At 43.7% G+C, this 26,603-nt stretch overlaps 2 protein-coding genes and 2 long non-coding RNA genes across 5 annotated transcripts; 3 read left to right on the top strand and 1 right to left on the bottom strand.

Moving 5' to 3' along the window:
* The first annotated feature begins 2,132 nt into the window (after positions 1-2,132).
* On the top strand, positions 2,133-5,204 carry LOC124861944 (tubulin alpha chain-like). The gene is made up of 4 exons (XM_047355944.1): positions 2,133-2,263; positions 3,440-3,662; positions 3,898-4,046; positions 4,128-5,204. Exons 1-4 carry the CDS (start codon positions 2,261-2,263, stop codon positions 5,100-5,102), a joined length of 1,350 nt encoding a protein of 449 aa, XP_047211900.1. The 5' UTR covers positions 2,133-2,260; the 3' UTR covers positions 5,103-5,204.
* A 127-nt stretch (positions 5,205-5,331) lies between these two features.
* Positions 5,332-26,382, bottom strand: ptprnb (protein tyrosine phosphatase receptor type Nb). Of its 2 annotated transcripts, none has more exons than XM_047355900.1 (23): positions 26,177-26,382; positions 20,464-20,514; positions 17,017-17,127; positions 16,835-16,934; positions 16,606-16,762; positions 16,165-16,510; positions 15,858-16,001; positions 15,696-15,730; positions 13,627-13,784; positions 12,679-12,765; positions 11,386-11,465; positions 11,122-11,186; positions 10,603-10,812; positions 9,747-10,037; positions 9,335-9,482; positions 9,057-9,130; positions 8,884-8,961; positions 8,680-8,799; positions 8,439-8,605; positions 7,171-7,224; positions 6,932-6,996; positions 6,771-6,844; positions 5,332-5,727 (listed from the first exon to the last, which is right to left on the bottom strand). In XM_047355900.1, exons 1-23 carry the CDS (start codon positions 26,253-26,255, stop codon positions 5,656-5,658), a joined length of 2,766 nt encoding a protein of 921 aa, XP_047211856.1. In that variant the 5' UTR covers positions 26,256-26,382; the 3' UTR covers positions 5,332-5,655. The 2 variants fall into 2 exon arrangements, with proteins under 2 accessions (XP_047211856.1, XP_047211855.1); XM_047355899.1 differs by having other exon boundaries at positions 16,165-16,513; positions 26,177-26,381.
* On the top strand, positions 10,761-12,672 carry LOC124861962. The gene is made up of 3 exons (XR_007036798.1): positions 10,761-10,897; positions 11,339-11,498; positions 12,504-12,672. It is a non-coding gene; the product is annotated as an uncharacterized LOC124861962 (long non-coding RNA).
* On the top strand, positions 13,803-18,607 carry LOC124861967. The gene is made up of 2 exons (XR_007036803.1): positions 13,803-13,918; positions 17,866-18,607. It is a non-coding gene; the product is annotated as an uncharacterized LOC124861967 (long non-coding RNA).
* Positions 26,383-26,603: the final 221 nt, after the last annotated feature.

Below are 26,603 nucleotides of genomic sequence, written 5' to 3'. Positions count from 1 at the left end.
TCTTTTATGATAATTTAACCAATTACACACCCACAAAAAGCAGTGGTTACTGTAAGACTTTTTTTTTTAACACTTTTGTTTTTTCTCAGGCTGAGCTATTAGAGCATACGTCAGTTTTGTCAAGGGTGGTTGTTGTAGATCCCCTTAATTGCACTACAATCCTGCCTAAATAGCCAGAGACATTACCACTGATCCATCTTAGGGGTTTCACCTGAACAGTGCATTTACACATAAAACTATACCATTTGCTACTAAAGTTTTTTCACACACACACATACATCAGGCTGCCAACTAATAGAGAATAACCAATATACAAAACAAACAAGAATCAAATTAAACTAAAGTTTCAGTCCACTTCCACCCTCATCTCCACTGGTCTGCTCCAATGAGGTGGATGATTAGGGAACTCCCTACAGGTGAAGTCATTAGGCTGTCATAATCATGTATGTACAGGGGTTGGACAATGAAACTGAAACACCTGGTTTTAGACCACAATAATTTATTAATATGGTGTAGGGCCTCCTTTTGCGTCCAAATACAGCGTCAATTCATCTTGGGAATGACATATACAAGTCCTGCACAGTGGTCAGAGGGATTTTAAGCCATTCTTCTTGCAGGATAGTGACCAGGTCACTACGTGATACTGGTGGAGGAAAACGTTTCCTGACTCGCTCCTCCAAAACACCCCAAAGTGGCTCAATAATATTTAGATCTGGTGACTATGCAGGCCATGGGAGATGTTCAACTTCACTTTCATGTTCATCAAACCAATCTTTCACCAGTCTTGCTGTGTGTATTGGTGCATTGTCATCCTGATACACGGCACCACCTTCAGGATACAATGTTTGAACCATTGGATGCACATGGTCCTCAAGAATGGTTCGGTAGTCCTTGGCAGTGACGCGCCCATCTAGCACAAGTATTGGGCCAAGGGAATGCCATGATATGGCAGCCCATACCATCACTGATCCACCCCCATGCTTCACTCTGGGCATGCAACAGTCTGGGTGGTACGCTTCTTTGGGGCTTCTCCACACCGTAACTCTCCCGGATGTGGGGAAAAGAGTAAAGGTGGACTCATCAGAGAACAATACATGTTTCACATTGTCCACAGCCCAAGATTTGCACTCCTTGCACCATTGAAACCAACGTTTGGCATTGGCATGAGTGACCAAAGGTTTGGCTATAGCAGCCCGGCCGTGTATACTGACCCTGTGGAGCTCCCGATGGACAGTTCTGGTGGAAACAGGAGAGTTGAGGTGCACATTTAATTCTGCCGTGATTTGGGCAGCCGTGGTTTTATGTTTTTTGGATACAATCCGGGTTAGCACCCGAACATCCCTTTCAGACAGCTTCCTCTTGCGTCCACAGTTAATCCTGTTGGATGTGGTTCGTCCTTCTTGGTGGTATGCTGACATTACCCTGGATAGCGTGGCTCTTGATACATCACAAAGACTTCCTGTCTTGGTCACAGATGCGCCAGCAAGACGTGCACCAACAATTTGTTCTTTTTTAACTCTGGTATGTCACCCATAATGTTGTTTGCATTTCAATATTTTGAGCAAAACTGTGCTCTTACCCTGCTAATTGAACCTTCACACTCTGCTCTTACTGGTGCAATGTGCAATCAATGAAGACTGGCTACCAGGCTGGTCCAATTTAGCCATGAAACTTCCCACACTAAAATGGCAGGTGTTTCAGTTTCATTGTCCAACCTCTGTAGTTCATGAATCTTGCTTTCAGGACGTTGACTTCAAAGAGAGTGAGGTTAGTGGTCTTCAAAATAAGAGGATTACAAAAACAAACCTGTTAATCAATGTAAGTGTGTGCTTCACCTTAGTAAGGGAGATGCAAGCTCACATTAATTAAAAAAACAGTATTTAAGGCACATTAAAAATATCCTATTTTAAATATATGAGCGTATAAAGTATAGTTTTTAATGACCACTACAAACACTATACAGTATTAAACAATCCTATTTCAGGGTTTGTAATGTGGATAACATAGCCAATGTATTTATTGTACTATTAATAGAACAAGTGAGCTAATAAGTCTGTATTTTAAGTATTTTATGACAGGCCTGTTTATAACAGTCCGTTTATCTGCTCACCGTCATCTCCCGCCAAGAGCAGATTCAAACCGCTGTTAGCCCCGCCCCCGGATGAACCTTTAAATAGGAGTGATCGGTACTGCTGCATCACACACTGCTTCCAACAGCCGATCCTTGAACGTCGGAGAAAAGGAGACAGATAGCTAAAAAATGGTGAGTAAAACGGCGGAAACCGTTTAAATCATAAAAATTACAATCAAAGGGCTACTGGTGGAAATTGTTGAAGCTTCATCTTGTTTTTAATCTAGCTAATGTTCGTTTATATCGAGGTTTTTCTGCACATTTTTACAGGCTCCGTCGAACAAGGCCCAGCTGGCGCAGCTGAAAATGAGCAAAAATGACGTTTTACCTCTTAAAACGTAGGGATTTTAACCTAACAACCAGCCAGTGTTGTCACATTAAGTCTGGTTATTTTAAATAAACCCAGGTACATTTTGCTTGGCGTACTTTGCCCAAACGGTAATTTCTAGGCGGTAACTTAAGTGTTTTAAGGCGGACAGATAACGCCCTGCAGGTCCGTGAACGTTACATGGCGCTTGGTGGGGGCAGGGAGAAACTCGACTTCCTGTCTGCGTCAATGGTTTTTTTTTTTTTCTCTTTTGGGCTCTCCATCCTGGTGTGTGGCGGGATTATAAGCACTCATGTGACCCAGTTCGAGAATGATCCAGCAGGTCTGCATAACGCGCCACCTGAGGGAGAAACATGGGGTGATGCGTTCAATGCGCATTCGGATATCCTAGATGAAATGAAGAATATGACAAAATTATAGTTAACTGGGCGCCCTAAAAATAACTAGGAAAATAAATAGAAAGTGAGTTGAGTATTGTAGTAATTTAATGTATTTTTTATCTACGATCTTTTCTTTCGGCGGGATTTTTTTTTTTCCCCGTTCTTGTTAACCCTTGATGGGTAGTTCCTTCTACCCATAATGCATCAAAATTGCGAAAATGAAATGCCGATCTGTCTTTACAAAATCTGTACGTGTGTAGAATGACTTATTTAAGAGGGATTTTGACTTACCCGTGAAACTGTAGCTGTTTTAGTTTAGCAGATGGGGAAATGACAAAGCAGATGCAGACTTTACGGTTGTTAGCTGTTAGTCGTCGTGGTGGATAAAATTAGAAGTCTGGTGTCCAGTGTTTCTAGAGTTTAGTTGCTGCTGTGGGGTAGAATGGATGAACTTCACCAAACAATGAGCTGCTCACAACAGTGGACTTAAAATAAAATAGAATCTTAAAGGATGGGGGCGCTGTTTTTAACTGGGTTAGGGATGGTGAATAAGCTGTAAAGAAAACGTGTCTGATCCTTTTTTCTTCATCTCCTCCACAGCGTGAGTGTATTTCTATGCATGTCGGCCAGGCCGGTGCCCAGATGGGCAATGCATGCTGGGAGCTCTACTGCCTGGAGCACGGCATCCAGCCTGACGGTCAGATGCCCAGTGACAAGACGATTGGAGGAGGAGATGACTCCTTTAACACGTTCTTCAGCGAGACCGGATCTGGGAAGCATGTTCCCAGAGCCATCTTTGTGGATCTGGAACCAACAGTGATTGGTAAATTCTGCCTGCATACAACAAATCTCTAGAAATGCATTAATTCTCCCATCAAAATGCAAATCTGGGTAAATTGGAACATCTCTACTTTTAAATTTTTTTTGGTACAGCCATTTAAGAACAAAATTACTTCAGAATGTGTTTAATATAAACTCCACAAACTTTAAAATGAAGCTAAACATAATTTCAGGAAACCGAATTATGCAGAAGAGTTTTAAGTGTCTTTGTTCCACAGATGAAGTTCGCACAGGAACTTATCGGCAGCTCTTCCATCCGGAGCAGCTGATCACCGGCAAAGAGGATGCAGCCAACAACTACGCCCGGGGTCACTACACTGTCGGCAAGGAGATCATCGATCTGGTTCTGGACAGGACTCGCAAACTGGTGGGTTCAGGTTTGGTTCGTTCGGTTCTACCAGAGTATGTCCGGTTGAGATTTGACATCTTGAATGTTCTCCTGCTTTAGGCCGACCAGTGCACAGGTCTCCAGGGTTTTCTCATCTTCCACTCCTTTGGAGGAGGAACTGGCTCTGGCTTCACCTCCCTGCTAATGGAACGTCTGTCTGTTGACTACGGCAAGAAGTCCAAGCTGGAGTTTGCCGTTTATCCAGCTCCTCAGGTGTCCACAGCTGTGGTGGAGCCCTACAACTCCATCCTGACCACCCACACTACCCTGGAGCACTCAGACTGTGCTTTCATGGTGGACAACGAAGCAATCTATGATATCTGCCGCAGGAACCTGGACATCGAGCGTCCTTCTTACACCAACCTGAACAGGCTGATCGGACAGATTGTGTCCTCCATCACTGCCTCCCTGCGCTTCGATGGAGCCCTGAATGTAGATCTCACAGAGTTCCAGACCAACCTGGTGCCTTACCCCAGGATCCACTTCCCCCTGGCCACCTACGCCCCGGTCATCTCCGCAGAGAAGGCCTATCACGAGCAGCTTACTGTGGCTGACATCACAAACGCCTGCTTCGAACCAGCCAATCAGATGGTGAAGTGTGACCCCCGCCATGGGAAATACATGGCCTGCTGCCTGCTGTACAGAGGTGATGTCGTACCCAAAGATGTCAACTCTGCCATCGCCACCATCAAGACCAAACGCAGCATCCAGTTTGTGGACTGGTGTCCCACTGGGTTTAAGGTTGGCATCAACTACCAGCCGCCCACCGTGGTTCCTGGAGGGGACCTGGCTAAGGTGCAGCGAGCCGTGTGCATGCTGAGCAACACCACAGCCATCGCAGAGGCCTGGGCCCGACTCGACCACAAGTTTGACCTGATGTACGCCAAGAGGGCCTTCGTCCACTGGTACGTCGGAGAGGGCATGGAGGAGGGAGAGTTCTCTGAGGCCAGGGAGGACATGGCTGCCCTAGAAAAGGATTACGAAGAGGTGGGAACTGACAGCGTTGGAGATGAAGATGAGGGAGAGGAGTACTGAAGTGTTCTGGCAGTTTTCAATAAGCTTGTAATACCTCTGTCACAGAGATCTGTGTGCAGAGAACAGCTTTATCATGTCTTCAAATAAAGTTCCCAAACTCTGCCTGGTTTAATGGTCTGTGTGTTTTGTGGGTTTTAGGAATGCTTGCACTAGTGATTCTGGTCCAGACTACCTTCTGGGATCTTTCTGCAGTAATCCATTAATTTAAACACAGGAAGTCACACAGTTGTTGCAACACTTAAACACAAAGATTTATTGTACGTCTCACATATACAAAATATCTTTTTTAAATTATTTTTTTTTATATTTTATCTTGCTTTGAGGTAAACTACTACATACCCAGAGACAGAAAATGAGTTAAATGGCACAAAGCCTCCTTACAGGAGAAAATCACGAGCAGGAAGATGTAACAAGAAGCAGATAAACTCCGTCCAAAATGAAGCACAGTTGCAGCTACAGGACATAAAACCAGGTGTTTTTAAATGGATAAATCTTGTGGTGCATTCACTCAATCCCTATAAATGTGAGGAGACCGGTCCAGATTATCCTGGTTTCACTGGGGCAGAGCTTTGAGGATGGCGTTGACCTCCTCTGCCACCGCAGTCAGTGCGAACTCAAACTGGTCCTGGAGAGGAGAGAAAGATGGTGGGAATGTAAAGTTCTCCAGAACTCCACCTGAAACTCTTAACCCAACCTCTGGTTATTTTCACAGCAAATATAAAACACGTCTGGTTCGGATTGATCCAGTGTTACCAGGTGAGAAATGTAGGATTATCGAACTAGAGACATAAAATGATCGTATTTTGAGGGAAATTATCGTACACTCGTCATAACTAAAGTAACAAGTCTGTTGATGTGTTGAATAACGTCTAATAAACACTCGCAGCTTTGTGGCGTCAGAATGAAATGAATTTATCAACAGCTGCAGCCCCACAGGGCTGGGCTCTGCTTCTTCTTTTCTTTTCTTCTATCATGGCGGGCGCAGTGGACTATTCAGCCAATCATGGCCGTTGTTCTGAGGCCAACGCATACACGTCACACGTAGGTCACATTTAGAAAAGCACGATTGGCTGGAATTTCCAGCATTTGTTTCCGAATCCGGACACAGATGCCTTCAGGGTTCACAAAAAACCTCCGACAGACTTTGGCGATACGCTGATGACGACTGATTACAACCACACATTCACGGAATGGTCAAATTATCGTACATTTGACCTTTTTTTTAGGAATATTCATCGTACAGAGAGCAAAATTATCGTACACCTGGCAACACTGGATTAATCCCTCTGCTAAAGGCTAGGCTGTTTGCTACCAGCAGGTGGCAGTGTTGGTCATTCGTTCACTTTTGCAATCAGTGAGAATTTATTCTAATCTGTGGGGTAATTTGTATTCCAAAGTTTTGGTGGTCAACCATATGAAGACTATCAAAGATAAGAAACCCAGTTGTAGAGCAGGGGTGCCCAATCCAGCCCTGGAGAGCAGCTATCCTTCAACATTGGGATGGATCCATTCTCCAACACACCAGAATACCTCTCACTACAGTTATGGACCTGCAGAGCTTTGTTCTGATTGGTTCAAGATTTTTATGGCAGAGTCTAGTATTTTTTCAGGTCTCTGGACAGAATTGTCTGTGTTCTAACCCATCCGCTGTGTCCGGTCCAAACCCACCTTGGTGCGAACCATCCCCGCCCGCTGGTCTCTGACGTGTTCCAGTGTGGCGGCGATGTCTATCTCTTTCACCCCTGCAAGAAAAACAGACTCTCAGGATCAATCTCCTTTAAACATCTAGAGATTTAAAGTAGTCTGGACCCCTATCATTTCTACTTCACCTTTAGCCATGCGGTTCAGAACCATGTCAATCAGGATGTAAGTTCCAGTCCGGCCAGTACCATCACTATGGTGACACAGCAAAATGTAATCAAATGGTTGCATGTGCAACTTTGTGCACAAGCATAAAAAAAGTCCCTTTGTTATAGCATATGAAATAAACATGAGTTTATTTCATATGCTTCATCACGTGTGAAGCTGACGTCAGAGTGACAGGGTGAATGTGCTGGGGAGGTTTTACCTGCAGTGCACGATGATGGGGCAGGACCGTCCTCGGTAACATTTATTCACCTTCCTGGGACCAAATGAGAAGGAAACATGAAGAAAAAATGTTAAACTCCTCTAACTGAGTCATAATGAAGTAACACAAACACATTACAACAGCAAACTTTAAGTATTTTACTGGGATTCATAACTTTGCGCCAGTCTTCTGCAGTCCATTCCTATTCTTCCTGCATAATTTCAGCCTTTTCTAGATGGATTTTTTTGGGACAGAAGTAGCTGGATGTTTGCTGCCCTTGTTCTCCAAAAATCTTCACCTCGCTGGCATCCACCTGCTGCAGATGCTGAGCGAGCTCTGCATCGGTGGCATCATGCAACCATCCTGAAGCTTGTTGGACACTCTTGGATGTTACGGCAGCTGAACCTTAGGTCTTTCAGCTGCAATACAGTCCCTCTCTGAATTATCTAAAAGAGCCCACATTACAAGAAAGTTCTTCCATGTAAGGTTAGCCAGAAGCCTTGAAGTCAAACATCTACAGCTGCTCTGCTTAGATGAGACCAATCTGAACTTTTTGACCTTTAAGCAAAATGCTAGGCTTTGCAGAAACTCAAACTGGACATCACCTTGAACACACCACCTCTACAGTGAAACATGGGGGTGGCAGCATCATGCTATGAGGATGTTTTTCAGCAGGGACATGGAAGCAGGTCAGAGATGACGGGAAGATGCATGGAGCTAAATCCAGGAAATTCCAGGAGAAAACCTGTTAAGGCCTTCAGAAGACTTGAGATGGAGGTGGAGGTTCACCTTCCAGCAGGACAACAACCCTAAACATACAGCCAGATATAAAATAGAATGGTTTAGATCATAGAATGTTTTAAAGTTAATATGGCCTAGTCAAAGTCCAGACTTGAATCCAACTCTGAACTGATGTTAAAGGTGCTGAACTATTTTGCAAAGAAGAATGAGCAAAAGTTTCAGTGTGTAGATGTGCAAAGCTGGTAGAGACATAACCCTGCAGCTGGACCTGGAGAAAGGTCGGTCTACAAAGGGGCTGAAAACAAATGCTTGCCAAATATTTTAAGATTTTCACCTCCAAAGAATTTAAAAACCATACATCAGTTTCCTGCCACCTCACATGCAGACACTGCTTTGTGTTGGTCTGTCACATAAAATCCAAATAAAAGACACCTCATTTTGAGGTTGTAATGTGAAAAAGTTTACAAACCACTGTAACCAGGGGTATGAATACTTTCACCAAGCACTGTAACCAATTAAAATAGTACCTGCGGAAGTCCAGCAGGGGCCGTGTGGAGGTGGGGATTCCCTGCGCCGGCCAGCTGAGGAAGTGGAACTGCGTGAGCGTGCGGGTCTCCTGGGTCTGCACGTTCTTCAGGTAGAAACTGCGCACCAGGAAGTCGTTACACCAGATATGCTCTGACACCAAGTTCACCTGAAGAGGAAGAAACTCCAACCTGTTACATCTGAAGACCTAAGCTGGTCCTCCGTCACGTCAAAAACACGCACCTCGTAGATGTGGTAGAGAGAGGAGCCTTCATCGGGCCAGTAACGGTCACACTGTTTCTCTCCATCTTCCACCAGAGCCGTCATCATGACGATCACGGTGCAGCCGTTCTCCCAAACCATCTGCAGAACAACAAGGAGAACACATCAATAATACATGATCATGGAAAATGAGTTAAACAGGACCAGGTTCTCCTAAGAGCTGACCTGCCAGAAGTCAGAGATGGTGTGGGACAGGGGCCCCTGAGTGGCGATGTAGGCCGGCATCCTGGGGTCATGTTCAATCTGCAGGTTCAGAAGGAGTTCAAACAAACATCAGTTCTCCAGCTAGAACCAACAGAAATCTAACTGTAAGGCTGAACACTTCTACAGTGACTCACAATGGTGCTGGCATTGATGTAGTCGGAGCGCGAAGGGTTGCCGTCTGCTTTCAGCTTCACCCTCGAGTGGTCATCTGCAGAACATGTGACCCATTAAGTCCTGGTTTTACCAGTTCAACTCCACAAATACCCTGCTTGTGCTTTCTTAGCTTGTTCAGACATGTGCAGAAAGGTTATGTGGAAACATGAATCGGTTAAGAGTGAAACCTTAATGCGGAAGCAAGACTAACTGCTTCATCGTGATTCAGTTCAACTTTCATTCATCTGCAGAGACTCACAGGGCACCGAGTCGGGGCAGCGGTTCTTCTTGCCATTGTTGTCGCTCTGAGCCACGGATACAGAGCTGGGTTCTGCCTGGTAGGAACACAGAGCCTCCCACTCTTTCATCAGACGGTCCTTGTTCCGCAGGTGGTCCTCCATGTAAGCCTTAAGCAAGGAAGATCAGAACCGATAAAACAGACCATGTATTTTAACTCGGGAAGCCTGTCTTTGATTTTATTAAAGCTACTGTCCTCTATGTGGGCGGAGCTTAAAAGGCAGAGCTTTGGCACAGCAGAGAGGAAAGGGGAGGGGCCTGTCAGACATATTTGTGTTTTACTTTTTAAATATGAGTTACATTTCATCTGACGTCCTGCAGAAAGTAATATTAACTTGAACTAAAACAATGTGATGTTAGCTTCAGCTCCTGACCAGAATCATGTGACCAGTTGAGATGTCCATGTTGGCCTGCGCCGGCTCCTCGCACCAGGACGGTGTGCTGCTGTGGGAGCTGGGACTGGGCTGGGCTCCGTCGCTGAACTGGGACGACACGCTGCTCACCCTGGAGTCTGTCCCTTCGCCTCCTGTTCCTCCCGCCCCGACTCCACCTGCTGCGCCTCCTCCACTTCCAGCCGCTCCGCCACTCCCTCCAACCGCGCCCAGGGCAGCGGCTTCCAGCCGTCCGAAGGCACCTTTAGAGGCCATGTGCTGGCGACACAGGTCCTGGTGAGCACGTTGGCATGCATCATGTTGTTACAGCTACATTTCTACAACACTGGAAGCTTTAGAAAATACATTTTGATTGATGCAGAGATGTTTAATGAAGGCCCTGAAGAAATTATTCCTTTAAAATTTGCTTCAAAATGTTTTTTCCCACTATGATATGATATAATGCAATATGATATATGACACCATATAGTACTTTGTAATATAACACGGTATACAAATTTATACACAATATGATATAATAATATATAATATAATATATTTCATTTAAATCTTGATATTTCCACCAGATTAAATTTTGTGATATTAATATTTTGCTTCTGGATCCTTACCGAACAGAAATATGTTTTTTCTGCTAGGCTTCCGCAGCCCTAAGCTTTGGTTTATCCAGTGAGACTCATAGGAACCCATACATCACACTCTCACCTCTATGTCTCACCATTAGAAACAGGTGAAGAAGAAGCTCAACCAATGAAATGCTTTAGTTTCCTTTTTTAATGGTCTGTAGATGAAAACGTTTACGGAGCTGGAGCCAGATGATGCAGGTGGGTGGACTTCTCACCTGGTACTCCTGGTGGGTGAAACTGCCCCCCTCCGGTCCCAGGCCCAGCTTCTTTGCTGCCAGTCGATGGGCGTGGTGACGCAGGCAGGCGATGGTCATGGCCGCCACCAGGATGCCACCGATGCAGGCCATGGACACCAGCGTGGCAAACACCCAGCGGGAGTTGGGCTGCACTCTGGTTGCCAGGGGCAACGACTTCCCCTCATTTGTCTGACATAAAGAACAAGCTCATCTATAAAAATTGAATCTTCTTCATTCCTCATCCTCACCAGGATCAACCTGAGTCAGAAACTAGGTGAGCAGGTTTTATGTGCTTCTTTGTACTTTTAACCTTTTATGTTTTGCAATGAGCTCCAAGTATTTGAGGTTGGAAGGCCTCTGTGCCATCATCCTAATCTTTAGCACCCTCCACCAGTTCTCCATCAAATTCTAGTCGGTACTCTGGTTGTGCTGGTCCGAAACATTCATATCACATTAAGTCAGAGAAAACATGCTGGTGAATGGACTCTCAGCTCTCACCTGTTCAGCGCCGCTCTGAAGAACCTTTAAGCCCGTCTCCGACTCCAGGAAGTTCTTCTCTGCAACTACAAACCAAAGACATCATGCATGAAAAATAAAATAGCTTTTCTTTAGGTTTTACCACAAAGAACGACTCTCATATGGACCGAAGGTTTCAGTCAAACTGGGGAGTCCATCATTTTTTTTTTTCTGCTTCTTCTCACTTTTTCATCCTCAGACCTTCCTACCAGGACCGGTTGTTCCTCTCTCAGCTGCTGATCCTACCTGCTTTATCTGCAGCATCTGCAGCCGTCAGGTTCTTGGAGTTGGGTCTGATTCTGAAGGTGACGGCCGGTCCGACCACGCTGCAGAGGAGGAAACAGGTCCGAGGACAAACGGTGAGCAAACAGACTGAACCTCCGATAAAAATACTGATGATCCCGTAGAAGAAAACATTCTTCTCTAAAGTCTCTTGATTTTACTGTTCAAGCAGACATGAGTGACTATTTATAATTCATGCAAAAATAATATTCGTTTTTTATTTATTCTGATTCATCAACATTTTTCTCCTCAAAACGTTTTTAAATGCTTTTGTCAAATAAATTTGAATTTTTCAAAGGAGAAAAGGTATTAGTTTTTATTCTAATAGTTTCTTCAACAAATATTAAATGAAAAAATTATAGTTTAAAATGTAGTTTATTCCTTAATAGTTCTAATAAACAAACACATCAATAATCCCTTCTTCTTGCATAATTTCATTTACATTTATTAATTCAAATTTCCAAATAATATTTGTCTTGCTTAAGTTTTTGTTTTAATAACCAGGAATTGGATGAATAATTAAAAACTGTATTTATTTATAGTTAAATTTATTGAAATAACGCTAAAGTTTATTTGCACAAAATAAGTTTTAGAATTATATTTTTATTCTACCTGTTTATTGTAGAAATCTTAGAAGAAATATTTTAGTGTATTTTTGGCAGTTTTTGTTCCTGCTTTGTTTATTATTTATCAGCTGGACTAAAAATAAAACAAATCACTTAAAAAACCAAAAATCTTTAGAAAAATAAATGAATCTGTGAAACAAATGATATGATAATAAAATAGAAACATAAAAATGATCAAATTTAAGAAAGCTGAATACAATTCAAATAATGAAATTATTTTTAATTAAATAATAAATATTCAAAAAAAAAAAAATGGATCCCAAAATATTGTTTTTTACAAGTGATGTGACTGATCATCTATCATTTTGTAGCATAAAATGCAAACTTGCATAAAAGTTCTTCAGAATTAATAACGCCGTCCTTTTTACTTGCTGGTGACTGTTTATTGGTTTAATCATGTGGTGAACATCGCCTTCCTGTCCGGACTTATTCTGACCGACTTTTTGTTGGTTTTAGATAAAAAGTGGATCAGAAGATGTTGCAGATAAACAGATGAGAAGATCCGAGTTGGACTGAAAGCTGGAGAGATGATGAGGAAAACAAGGAAACATCCCCAGTTTCTGTCCTGTTTGATTCATCAGAGACGCAGCAGCTCGACCTTTAGGTCATGAGCTGCTGACCTCTGACCCACCTGATGTTGATGATGGCGGTGGCGGAGAGGCCGATTCTTTCTGACAGCAGCTGCAGCAGTCGCACCCCGTCGTTCAGACTGAGGGGGCTGCGGTGACAAACACACACATGGACACACACACACATTTTAACTCACTCTCACACACACAGAGTGAGGGGTTTAAACAACAGACCAACTGCAGCTTGAAGCTCGTTCTGCTTCATCCTTCTCTTCATTTTTAAGTTATTCTGCCTCCATCGTCACTTTATTTAGCTTTTCAGCGTATTCTGAGCCGTCTACATTAACTCCTGATTCCTGTCCTCACTGGTGGTTTTTGATATCTGCGGCATGGCTTTGAGCTCGGGGCGGCATGACGTGTGGGGTGGCAGGAGAAAAGTATATTTGCATGTGTCTGTGGGACGCACACACTGTAATAAATTTGAATTTGGTGTTAAATATTAAAGGACTGTGTTTTTTAGGGGTCTGGACAGTTTTTGACCATCTCTGGTCTAAAATCTAAAATACAAAGTCAGTACTAGATGAATCTTGGCTAGTTTTCAGTTGTTTTCATACTACTTGCCTTATAATGTATTTTTTGTTTTGAATTTCTTTACTTTCCTCCATTTTACTCCTATTTCTGTTACTTTATATAATTTGCAACCATGTATTCTTTCATTTACTCTTTTCTTTACAATTATTTTACAGGTCACCATGTCTTTTTTTTTTTTATCCCACCTTTTCTTTCCATTTATTTCAACCCAGGTCACTCCTCCTCTCCTACTTTTCCTTCATCTTCTTTCTCTTCGTGTATTCTCTCTTCATTTTCTCTCCATGACTAAATGAGGTCAATATCTGCTGAAATCAGAGGTCACGTTTTCCCCCTCTGACATGACGAACAAACTCCGCTCACACAAACAGAACATGTGACTCATGATTGGTTGATCAGACAGGAAGTTAAAGCTGCTGCACCTCTGATTGGTGATGATAAATCCAAACTCCTTTGTTCCTCCTCTATCCTGATTCGCTGCCTCAGGTGGAGGTGCCTCCTTCTGTTCTCCACCTGCATTGGTGGCGAGGGGAGGAGCCTTCTGGAAAACCGTCTTATATGCCATTAAAGCCTCCGTGAGCTGATTGGTGGAGACAAATATGATCAATATCAGGATTTCTGATGAATTTATGCATCCATTGAACTTTCTTCTTCTTTTCTAAGAACCTTAATGATGACTTATTGGTTCTTCTTCAGGTAAAACAAAACAGAAAGGTGAGAACCAGAATCTTCTGGTGGTCACATGTGTGAATGTTTGTGTTTTTTCAGTATTTTATGGAGGAAACTCCAGTTTGAAAGGGACAATTCTGTACATGTGGAGATAAAACTGAGAGCATGAGAGCTTTTAAAATAAAAAGGTTTCTAAATATTTTACAGGATGAGCGTAACACATCCTCCCTCTCTGAGCTGAAGGTTCAGTGAGAAAATCTGAAAAAACTCTAAACTGAGTTAAACTGTAAAACTGATAAAAACAAAAACTCAGTCATGGAGGTAAGTCCAGCGCTTTGGGAACTTTAAACGGTGATTCTGTAAACTACAGGTACATCTAAAACAATCAGAAAAAATTTAGAAAAAGTTCACTCCTTTTTGTCTCTTATTTCTTGTTAATGATTCTGGTTTACAGATAATGAAGACCCAAAATTCAGTGTCTCAGAATATTAGACAGCAGCCTAATCAGCCAATTAACTCTACACACCTGAAAACGGTTTCCTGAGCCTCTAAATGGTCTCAGTCGGGGTCAGTAGGAGACACAGTCATGGACATGCACAAAAGGTCATTGCTAAAGAAGGTGGTTGTTCACAGAGTTCTGTATCCAAGCATATTCATAGAAAGTTGAGAGGAAGGAAAAAGTGTTGTATGAAAAGCTGCACCAGCAACATGGATAACTGCAGACTTGAGAGGAGTATCAAGCCATTAAAAAAAACTTGGAGGAGCTTTACAAGGAGTGGACTGAGGCTGGAGTCACACCAGAAGCCACTAGGTAGAGATGATTCCTCCACAGGGGCTACAAGTGTCTAACAGGGCTGAGGAGAAACAGAACTGGACTGTTGCTCAATGGTCCAAAGGCCTGTTTTCAGATGACCAGAGTCTGGAGGAAGAGTGGAGAGGATCAGAATCCATGTTGCTTGAAGTCCAGTGTGAAGTTTCCTCATTCAGTGATGGTTTGGGGTGCCATGTCATCTGAGGGTTCTGGTCCACTGGGTTTTTTGATGTCCACAGTCAACACAACCATCTACCAGGAAATTATAGAGCACTTAAGGCCTCCTGCTGCTGTCAAGCTGTATGGAGATGCTGGTTTCATTTTCCTGCAGGACTTGGTACCGACCCACACTGCCAAAGGTACCAAAAGCTGGTCCAATGACCATGATGTTACTGTGCTTGATTGGCCAGCGAACTGGCCTGACCAGAACCTCATAGAGAATCAATGGAGTGTTGTTCAGAGGAAGATGAGAGACACCAGAATCAACAAGGCAGTTGACCCGAAGGCCTCTATCAAAGCAACATGGGCTTCCAGAACAACTCAGCAGAACCACAAGCTGATCACCTCCATGCCACACTGCATAGATGCAGTAATTCATGCAAAAGGAGCCCCAACCAAGTATTGAGTGCATAGAAATGAACAGACTTTTCAAAATTCGGACATTTCTGTTTAAAATATCATTTTGTTGATCTGATGTAATTATTTAATTTTCGGAGACACTACATTTTGGGTTTTTATTCTCTGTCAGCCAGAATCATCAACCTTACAAGAAGTAAAGGCTTGAAATACTTTACTCTATGTATAATGAATCTATATAATATATGAGTTTCACTTTCTGAAACGGGTTACAAAAAATCTTGAACTTTTCAGAAACCCCTCAGTACTTTATCATTGGTGTTAATTAACCGATTTTCCTGTTCATCGTCTCTAGGAGCTTAGTTAAGCTTTTTCAGCTGTCTTTAAAATTCCTCTTTAGACACAAATGACCTGATAACCCACAGAGAAGCTCACCTTCTTCTTTGCTGCTGCGTTATCTCCGTATGTATCTGATGATAAACGAAAACAAAGTGGATTATAGAGATATTAGTGGGCCTCTGACCTGATGAATGCAGTAACATTCGCTGTGCACAGTCTTGCAGCTCTGACTGCAGCAGTGCGAACTCGTTCACCGACCTTTGCTCTTTTTGGGAATGTAGGAAGCATCGAGCTGCGGCTGCTTCAGAGCCGCCGGCAGGTAGTCCTTCGGCTCAGGAGACAGATCCTTCACATTCAGGCCGTAGTGGTCGAGCAAAAGAGCCAGTTTCTGCAGAGAGCGCCCTGAAAACACATCGGAGAGAGCAGATTAGTGACTGTTGGGTGTGATGTAGAGGCAAACAATTACAGGTGATAACCAGAGTTAAAATGTAGGGACAAACAAATTAACACAAAGGAAATCAGTAAAAACAATTACATAAAAAGGACAAAAAAGGTAACATCTGACCATCCAGTCCTGACAGGATGTCATATTCCTGCTGCTGCTGCTGCTGCTTCTCTGTCTCTGGCTCCGGCTGCTTTCTCAGCTCGGAAACCTGGGAGACGTAGTCCTCGCTGTAGTCCAGAGGGAAGTCCAGCTCAGGAAACACAGAGGAGGGTAGGCTTGCGGCTACCGCCCCCCTATGACGGGGCAGAGACTGTAAGGAAGAGGAGGATGAAGTTGAGGGGCTGAGGTAGAAGGACATCAGGTCCTGGAGGAGCTGTCGGTCCCGGTCCAAAGAGTTCCCCTTGTGGAAGGTTGGATTATCATCCAGGGTGTTGAGGGAGCGTTCCTCCTCGTCCTGGTAGCCGAACTGCTGTTCAGCCACACAAACACAGCACGTCATTTCTTCCTGTGGCCACCAGGGGGCACAGCCATGGGTTTAAGTGGGGGTTAGTAGGCTCCTACCTTGTGGTAGGTGTATGGTAGGGGCGTCTGCATGTGCACTGAGGACCGAGACGGGTCCAGGACCATATAGTCCAGGTACTGCTGCATCATCTCAAAGTCTGCTGGACCTTCAGGATCTTGATCCCTCTGAGGACCAGGACCCAGCAATCTGGAGGACCTGAAAAAATAACACAGCTCACTCACCTGAGAGTTTTTCTCGTTGACATCTAAGAAACAGGACTTTTCTTACTGTTTGGATGATTTCTTTTCCTTTTTAGGAGCGACGGTTGGAACCTGGCTCAGTTCCCGGCTGATGATGGCCTGGGTCAGATCGTCCTTCCACGTCAGACCTAAGGTTTTACATACACCTTACTTTAACGCTGAAGAGCAGAACTGAAAGCTGAAACTAAGCTGCCGCGTTTAGAAACTCACCCTGCACCATCAGGTCTTTGAGGATTTTCTGCAGCTTATGCAGAACCGGCACAGAGACCCGGTACTGGACGGGCTCCTGGTGTGGAGCCTGGCACTGTCCAAACAAACCATCTGCACAGGAGAACAGTTTAATGTAATCAAACTAATGCTGCATGATCTAAAGCCAAAAGATTAAGACTCATTTTGCTGATCTAACAGCTTCCTTCTAACTACAAGACTGTCTTCCTTCATTTCTCTGAAAGAAGAGAAGGAAGAAACCTCAGTGGTGCAGGATAAAGTGAGGTCCCATCTGACTGCATCATCTGCTGACCTGACTGACCCCGAGCAAGCTGCAGGGGGTCCACCGGGGGGGCCTATGACGTCCTTCAGATGCTTCAACACCAGCCGTTCAAAGGATTTCATGACCACAGACGTCAGAGCAACAAGCCTGTAGTCAATTAATCCTCTGATGGTCCGTTTCTTGGGAGTCTTGGATCATGGTGGAGCGTTTGAAGCAGGAGGGAACCTCACAGAGCTCCAGACACTTGTTGAAGATCTGAGTGAAGATGGAGGTTCTCAGGCATGAGGGGGAGACATTGTCAGGTCCTGGAGCATTTTCTTTCCATTGGTCGTCCGACGCTGAAAGAGCCTCTTTACATCTTTCTCTGAGATGTTGAGCCCAGGCCGGGGGTCCGAGGAGAGGAGGGTGCTTGGTGCACCAGGAGCTGTTGTGTCAGAGTGAGACGTTGGTGGAAGGCAAACGACTGCTCTCAAATCTGCAGACTTTATTGTTCTGATGGCATGATGCTGTTTTCCACTGATTATTGCAACTACAACTATAACCAAAAGATTTTTTCTTCTTGAATACAGGGAGAAGAAAAATGGTTTCAAGAACCAGAACCAGATCATGACCCTGAAACAACAAAAGCTCAGAGATAATTAAGAATTGAAGAAATGTTTCCTGGAAGCAACAAACATTGATGGAAATCAGACTAACACATCTGCTACTGAAGGTTGGATCACTTTCCTAGAATTTAGAAATGATTCCCCACATCCTCAACTGTTTTCCTCAGATATGATCTTTCTGTCGTATTTTCAGGGGCCATAATACTTCATTTATTAACAGCGTTAACGCACAGAAACACTGGTGTCAGAAATACGCCGAGCAGCAGCTCATTCACTCAGTGAAGCCGGAGAGTCTGCAGGCCATGGTGAGTCACCACCATCAAACAAACACGAGGGACACACGTCGCCAGGCTACTGATGTCACTGTTGTCACGGAGACGCCCAGGCCTAGCTGCGATTGGCCCAGACAGAGGCCTTGTTTACGCTGTTCTGGCTCTTTTGTCTCTCCCTGCTGCCATCTTTGTGCCACAGAGTCGAACTCCCACACAAACAGCACTGACCAGCCTGACCGCCATGGAGGAGAGCTGCCTGTTGGTTGGATGTTTGTTCTGCTCATCCAGCAGAACAAGCTGAATGTTTATACTGGGAACAATGGTAGGGCAGTTTGTCATTAATACAGGTTCCTGTTCTTATTAGCTCCCTTGTAAAGATGCACAAAAAGCCTAAAAAATAAATTCATCTTTTACTGGACCATCATAAACCCACACTGAGTGTGTCAGACAATCCGACCTTTAATCTAACTACATTTATTCAGATGGAAAAGGTTCTCTACAGGATTTAGGTCTGCAGACTGAGAAGACTGTGGAAGAAGGTTGACTTAGTGTCTGAGGAACCAGTTCTTGTTTTGGATCATTGTCCTGCTGAAAGACTCAGGTCCAGTTTTCTGTCAGAGGGCTCCAGATGTTCCCAGGACCTTTAAAGAATACAGCTCCACATCTGTTGGTATGTGGATAGTGTCTAATGGTGGTCATGGAGACTTGGTGAACCCAAGATGGCAATCTTTGCTGCGGGGAGCTTTGAAAATGGTTTTACCTCCCTCTCCATCCTCTTTACTGTCTGTGTCAGAGGATAAACCTGGTCTGTAGATATTTCTCACACATCAGCCTTAGTTGAGTGGTATGTTCTCATGTCTTTCCCACTTTGAAGAGTGGTGTAAAGAAATTAGCCTATGTCTCACATCATCTTTATACGCCAGGGAAACTAGAAGTCGTGGATTATTGTGAAAAAGTTCCTAGTAAGTGATAAACTGTAAAAAGTAAAGCATAAATGACAATTTTGTATTTGAAAGGAACGGGCCAATAATTGTGGCATCAAAGATTTTGATAAAAATGTCTGAGTGAGATATTAAGGGCCCCTTGTTCATAATTCTCGTACTCGTCGTCTTCCGCTTTATCCAGGACCGGGTCGCGGGGGCAGCAGACTCAGCAGAGACACCCAGACGTCCCTCTCCCTAGACACCTCCTCCAGCTCCTCCGGGGGGAGCCCAAGGCGTTCCCAGGTCAGCCTAGTCCCTCCAGCGTGTCCTGGGCTGTCCCCTGGGCCTTTTCCCGGTGGGACGTGTCTGGAACACCTCCCGAGGAAGGCGTCCAGGAGGCATCCGGTATAGATGCCCGAGCCACCTCAACTGGCTCCTCTCGATGTGGAGGAGCAGCGGCTCCGAGCTCCTCACCCTATCTCTAAGGGGGGACCACGTCATCTGCAAAAAGAAGAGACGAGATCCACTGGTCCCCAAACCAGACCCCCTCCGGCCCTTGACGGCGCCTAGAAATCCTGTCCATAAAAGTTATGAACAGGACCGGTGACAAAGGGCAGCCCTGCCGGAGTCCAACATGCACCGGGAACAGGTCCGACTTAGTGCCGGCAATGCGGACCAGACTCCTGCTCTGCTCGTACAGGGACCGGATGGCCCCTAATAAAGGGCCCCCGATTCCATACTCCTGGAGCACCCCCCACAGGGCATCACAAGGGACACAGTCGAATGCTTTCTCCAGGTCCACAAAACACATGTGAACCGGTTGGGCAAACTCCCATGAACCCTCGAGCACCCTGTAGAGGGTGTAGAGCTGGTCCAGTGTTCCACGGCCGGGACGAAAACCACACTGTTCCTCCTGAAGCCGAGGTTTGACTATCGCCTGGACTCTCCTCTCCAATACCCTGGCGTAGGCCTTACCAGGGAGGCTGTTCATAATTCTCCATGCCAAAAATTAAAAACATTCCTGCTCTTTAGAGCTGGAACCTGACATTCAGAAATCTTTTCACTTCTTCATGTTTACCAAGTTTTAGGCCACAAACTATTTCCTGACTTGTGAAGAACAATACGCACCTCCCTTACTTAAGTGGCATGTGTTCTAGTCTTTCCCATTTTGAAGAGTAGTTAAAGGAAACGCCTGTCCCTACAGAAGTAATCAATATCCTCTGGTCAGTCTGGAATCGATTAGACTGTGAAGCTGATTGGTGTTTAATCTGTTTATGTTTATGAACCGGCAATGAGTTCTGCTGTGAAAGATTATTCATAATGTTATTAATGAATGTATTTAAAGCAAACAAAAGTGGAAAAGTCACCTTCACTGCAGCGATGATCTCTGGGACACAGCTTCTTTTCAAACAAACAACCTGCAGGCACAAAATGATAAAAAAAAATATTAAAATCATACGAGGTGACTCTTGGCAACAAGCTGGTACTTTAAATCTTCATTTATTCTATTTTGAATAAATTAAAATAAAATTCATTTAAATTAAATAGTTTTATTCATGTTTTAATGATCTGTAGGTAAATGTATATCATAGCTTCTGATCTGAATCCAGTGATCATGAATCAGCTCATTTCAACCTCATCAACATTATTTTATATTTAAAGTCAAAAAAGGTTTGTTTTGAGGGAGCAGATTTAGAGGAATGCATTTCGTTGCGATTGTTGATTAATCTGTCACTGGAAGCTTTTGACCACAGCAGCAAACCAATTGTTCAGCTCTGAAAGTGAAAGCCACCGGACCTCAGTGCAGAACCAGAGGAGAACTTCCATGATGAAAGGCTGCAGGAGGACATGAGCCAGACGTTTTACCTCCGTCTGATTTATAATGCCACAGTGCATTATTCATGAGGATTTCATCATCTGACATTGTTTTCCAGAACGCTACAAATAGGAGTGAAAACACCTCTGAGGCCTGGTCTCCATGACAACCCAAAGAATCTGCCTCAGCTGCATCCATGTGGGAATCTCCCCAAACTGAGACACTCGGCTAAACCTCCATCCCTGACCACAGTCCTCATGGTGATTAATCTGCACGGCGTCCTCTCCTCCACATCATCCCTCCATCCGTCTGTTTCCAGGAGCTCTTGTTAGACTCCATCAGCGTTCTGCTATGACTAATTTCAGCCTAATTAAGTCTGTAACGAGTAGAGAGATGGATGCAGTTCTGCTCTGCAGGTCAGCCTAGCTTCAGTCGAGGCTCCCTCTCAACAAAAACACGAACCAAAGATAGAATCAAAGAAACAACTTTATCAGTTATCTGTTAACCTTCAAAGCAGGTAAAGAAAGGAAGCAAAACAAGCTGCAGACATTAAATAAACCCAAATGATCTAAACACCATGCAGGGATGTTTGTGTCATGCTGGAACTGTCAATAGTAGAAAAGGTTTTAACGGATTGAAAGGGACTGACTTCCGAAGTCCTTCTGCAACATTTTACATCAAACAGCATCCAGACAGAAGGTATACCTCAAAGTTTAGGAGATGAACAATTTTTATCGTAAATGTATGCAAGGAGAACCATCCATCGGCTTCATAATCTGCAAACTGACGCTGGATTTTTAGCTAAATTAAATCCAAAGCAAGCTTCAGAACCTAATCAGAACCAGCTGGGTGTAATTTATCCCCATTATACATGCAGCTGTTCTGTTTCAGGCCTCAGAAATTTGTTAGAGAACATTAGAGAACAACCAGCATCATGAAGACCAAGGATTACAGCAGACAGGTTAGGGAAGAGGTTCTGGAGAAGCGTATATCAGAGTTAGGTTCTACAACAATATACCAAGTATTAAAAATCTCCCAGAGCTCTGTTCAATCCATCATCTGAACACAGAGAGAGGATGGACCAACTGCAGATCTACCAAGACATGGACGTCCACCTAAACCGACAGCAAGGAGAGCATTAATCAGAGCTACGAGGACCATGGTAATTCTGGAGGAGCTGTAGAGATCCACAGCTCAGATGGGAGAATCATTTATGGAAGAAAGCCATTGTGGAAAGAAAACCTGTTTGCAGTTTGTCACAAGTCATGTAGGGGGGCAACCAAACATGGAAAGAGGTGGTCTGCTATGTGTGGAGGCAAACTAACACTGCACATCACCCTGAGCATACCATACCCCAGATGGGGGCATCATGATGTGGGGGTGCCTTTCTTCAGCAGGGACAGGGAAGCTGGTCAGAGTGGATGAGAGGATGGATGGAGCTAAATAACAGGACAATCCCTGAAGAAAACCTGCAAAAGACCTGAGACCGAGGTGGAGGTACACCTTCCAGCAGGACAATCACCCTAAACATACAGCCAGAGCTACAATGAAATGGTTTAGATCAAAGCATGGTCATGTGTTAGAATGGCCTAGTCAAAGTCCAGACCTAAATTCAACTCAGAAGATGTGGCAAGATTAAGTATGTTTATAGACGCTTTCCATTCAATCTGACTAAACCTGAGCTGTTTTACAAAGAAGGAGTAAAAACTTCTGGTGAAGACAAACCTCAACAGACCTGCAGAGAAGGTTGGTTCTACAAAGGATTGACTCAGGAAGGCTGAATATATATATAAACTCCACACTTTTCAGTTTTTAATGGAACGTTTGAAAACCATGCATCATGTTCTTTTGGCTTTACATTTATGAACTGAGTACATTCAAGATCGTAGCTGTAACATGACACCATGTGGAAAAGTCTGTGTTCTTGGCAGCATGTGAGGCCATCGTGATGATGGCTGAGCCGCTAACACAATGAGACGATTCCAATCACGTCTCTCCATCCATTATAGATTGATAGGGTGATTACAGCTGGGCTCGTTCACTGCTTCTCCAGCTGTCACAAAAATATAGAAGCAGCAAAGTGATCTGAAGCAGTAAAACATCTAAAGACCATTTCCTTATCCTGCTTATCATCAGCATCTTTATGTTCCTGTCAGGCTTTGGTTTCATCATCTTTAGGCCAGCAGGCGGGCTTTAAGGTGGACTGATTCAGCTGGAAAACCCCAGCATAGCGGCAGCTGAAGGCAACAGGGGGAGCATCTCTCCACAGTTCAGAGGAACCCTTCACCTGCTCCCTTTACACTCTGACAGACTGAATTAACCTCAACAAGCAGCGAATCTCTGCTGGTTGGGAATCAGAGCTACTCAGATCTCATGCTGCTGCTCTGCAGGAGCTGAAAACAAACGGGTTTCTTGCAGTAATTTGTTTGGAAATGAAACAGAGCATTTAAGGAGTCTAAAACCGTGTGTGTCTGATTGTAGTTTATATGTTCATATTTAGAACAACGATGAGTTAAACAAGTATAAATTAAGCATTAAAGTGAATCAAGACATTTCTAAATTTACAGACAATTTCTTTAAAGGGCATCTATGAGATTTATTTTGAAAGTCCAGTTAAAATCTCTTCCTGTTTGCTCTTCAAGGTCTTTAGAATAATATTTCCTATTTTATTATTAATAAAATTATACAGAGTTTATGATGGCCACCATAATAGATTACTATAAGAAGGCAGAATCTGCTGAGTGCGTTAATTTTACAACCAGTCAAAAAGTGCTGAGTCACTGGTTGCTATGGTGATTCCTGCCTCTGTCTTGGAAACAGGCAAATAAGGAAAACCCAGACATTCACCGTGTGAAAATATAAGTTAAATCAAAAAGAATTATCAAAGAATACAAGAACCTTCAGATGAGCACGTGTACATTTTTATTCGTCTAAAGTCGGAGATCTGATGGTTTGACAAGAGTTCAACTCTCTCGATCGAAAGGTGTGACTCCTACATCAGCGGGAGACACGTTGGGTGAAAATAGATCGAAATAACCACAATCTGATGTATAAACTGTACATGTGGAAATAAAACTTTTGTAATTAAAATAGTTTACATCAAAATGTTTCTGTATGATTCAGGTGTGTGACATCATCACAGCTGGACATTCTGTGGGAAAAAAATCATCAAACTTAAACTGTTGTTGCGTAAAAACTGTAAAAGGTATTAAAATGAGAAATCTGTCGGGTAAAAGCCAACTTTCTGTGAGCTGTAGAAACCATGAATGGTGTTCCTGCTGTAAAGTCTGGTTGATCTGTGGAGCTCCAAAGAGGGCTGGGTTCTCTCAATCCTCACCAAAACCTCATTACCTTCTATGCTCTTTACAGTTTGTTGTGAATTTCTTTAATACTGTACAACATATTTAGTATTAATAAAAATCAAAGCACACTCATCTCAATCTATATAAATTTTGTTTGGTTCTTCCCACACTGAGTGTGGAGAAACAAACCCCCAGCTGTGGTGGAAACAGCAAAGTGTGAATTAGAGAAGCATTCCCCCGGGGCTAATTAAAAGGCAGAAGCTCAGAGTAACATTCTTGGTTTGTAGATTTTAGGACGACAGAAGTTTATTTCTTTTACAGAGGATTTGCTACTCAAACCTAAAGCCAACCCTCATTAATCTGTTTGAAACTCATTATTAATTAACCCGAATTAAAACATCTTCAGTGAACCTCAGTGAATAAATAACATTTAGATGTGAAAGCCTGGAGGCTCCATCGTGGTTGGGTTTGGTCTAGTGTTTAGGGACCATCACCAGACGCTGATCCAGTGAAATACAACCTGCAGACTGTCTGATTGGAAACGTAGACTAGAGGTAGTAGAAAATGTCAGGATGTTTCACACTGATGAGTCTTTAGCGTGTTTTGGTTTTGTTTTAGCTGTTTTACAGCTCATTTATCCTCAAACCTCAAGTCAGCCTCCAGTCATTTGTTTTGAAACTCAGAAATACAATATTTGTTGGAATAAATCATTATTATTCTGAATGCTAATATTGATACATCTCTCTGCAATAACTGAAGATGGTTTATAAATTCAGATCGTTTATCCAACAATCAGCTCTAGGTCGCAAATTGGATATTTGGGTCAGATTTGACTATTTCATAGCTTTGAGGAAACAACGCCCCGATTTAACTAGGCAAGAAAAGAGTCTGAAGAGTGACAGATGATTGGTTGATGCCCTGAAGATCAAAACGGGAGCTGGGATCTATCCGTGGTGCTGAAACGCCGAGCGTGTTGAGTCTCTGAGGCAGGAAGTCGGTGTGATTACTGAGGAAAAGATCAGCTATGAGTCAGAACTATCTGACGTATGTTTCATCACTCCTCTGATTGCATTTACACACACACCAGCATGGTACACAAACACCGCGATTTAAAAGCCCTGTGATCTTATCTGGAAGGAACATTTAGGATTTTCTGCGGGTTTTTGGGAAGCAAACGGGATGGAGTGTGAGAAACAACGACTAGGATCAGATTTGAGCTTCTTCTACAGCTCGTGTTTTCCATCCTTTATCATGTTTGGTTTGGTTTTCTCTCTGGGAAATCATCTTGTTTGTTGCAAAAAAATATATATTTTCTGTCTGTCAAACTATGATTTTCCATTAACAGAACAGTTCATTGGTGATACAGCTCCGCTTTGGTTGTATGTTAGCCTTGAGTTTCCTTAAATTCATTCTAATTTATTCATATTTGTGTTTATTTTAATCAGAGCTTCTGCTGAAGGAGATCCAATACATCCGATAAGCTGCTGGTTTTTCTCCATGATCCTTCATTCAGGTTCTCTGCTTCTTCTCTTGTTGCACAACAAACAAAATGATCCATGAGTCAAACAGGCGCATCCGAGGGTTTGCGTCAGTGATGGCGCCAGATGAGAGGCAGATACACGGAGCAGGAAATGCGGAGTTCAGTGTTAGTCTAAATGGATCAGATACCCCGTTTTATACTGAGAATATGGTCACGTTTTACTTCCATGAGAGAATAATCCGGTGTAATCTAGAATATATGCAGACAAAACAAATAACTTTTTGAGAAACATTGAAACTAAATGTATGGATTTCATTACTCGGCAGAAATAACCTGAAATCGATCCAAAGTGCTGCAAACTCGCTCCAGGCAGCCAGTTATCGATAACAGGGACTTGTCCTGAGGAAGTCGTGATTTACGCACCGCGCCTCGCAGAGCGCACTCCATTAAACCCTCTCCATCAGAGCCCAGGCCGGTCTTACCGTGTCGGGCGGCCGTGCACAGGCGGCAGGAGGCGGTGAGGAGGAGGCACAGGGCCGCCCAGAGCCCCGGAGACCCCATGGTAGATCCAGCACCCAGCGGGGCAGAGAGGAGAGGAGAGGAGGACCGAAGCTGCAGCGCTTCTAGCAGCTCTCCATGTCTGAGGAGAGGCAGCTGCTGCTGGAGGAGGATGGAGAGGAGGGGAAGGGGGTGGATGGGAAGAACAGGCAGCAGGGGGCGCTATACCGCAAGAACTTTAGTTAAACTACCAGATCTATTTAAAAATATGTAATTTAGTCTGATTATTGAGAGAAATCTGAATAATTTGACCACTTTAGCCTTTGGAGTTGATTCACACACAATATATATATATCTCCTGCTACATAAAATAAAACATGCGCAGAGCCGGCTCCTTCATTAATGGCGACC

This window comes from Girardinichthys multiradiatus, chromosome 24, assembly GCF_021462225.1.
Source record: "Girardinichthys multiradiatus isolate DD_20200921_A chromosome 24, DD_fGirMul_XY1, whole genome shotgun sequence".
NCBI lineage: Eukaryota > Metazoa > Chordata > Actinopteri > Cyprinodontiformes > Goodeidae > Girardinichthys > Girardinichthys multiradiatus.
The sequence above is the reverse complement of the archived record's forward strand: the minus strand, read 5'-3'. Positions and strand labels throughout refer to the sequence as shown.

Bases quoted from the DNA above. Each gene is read 5' to 3' on its own strand.
- ptprnb (XM_047355899.1), bottom strand. From the start codon at position 26,255: ATGGGGTCTCCGGGGCTCTGGGCGGCCCTGTGCCTCCTCCTCACCGCC. The intron at 16,002-16,164 runs GTCAGATGTTAC...ATGTGTTTTCAG, and splicing joins CATCCTGTCAGGACTGGATG to GGCGCTCTCTGCAGAAACTG. The intron at 13,785-15,695 runs GTGAGCTTCTCT...TCCACCAATCAG, and splicing joins ACGCAGCAGCAAAGAAGAAG to CTCACGGAGGCTTTAATGGC.
- LOC124861944 (XM_047355944.1), top strand. The intron at 3,663-3,897 runs GTAAATTCTGCC...TTTGTTCCACAG, and splicing joins TCTGGAACCAACAGTGATTG to ATGAAGTTCGCACAGGAACT. The intron at 4,047-4,127 runs GTGGGTTCAGGT...CTCCTGCTTTAG, and splicing joins TGGACAGGACTCGCAAACTG to GCCGACCAGTGCACAGGTCT.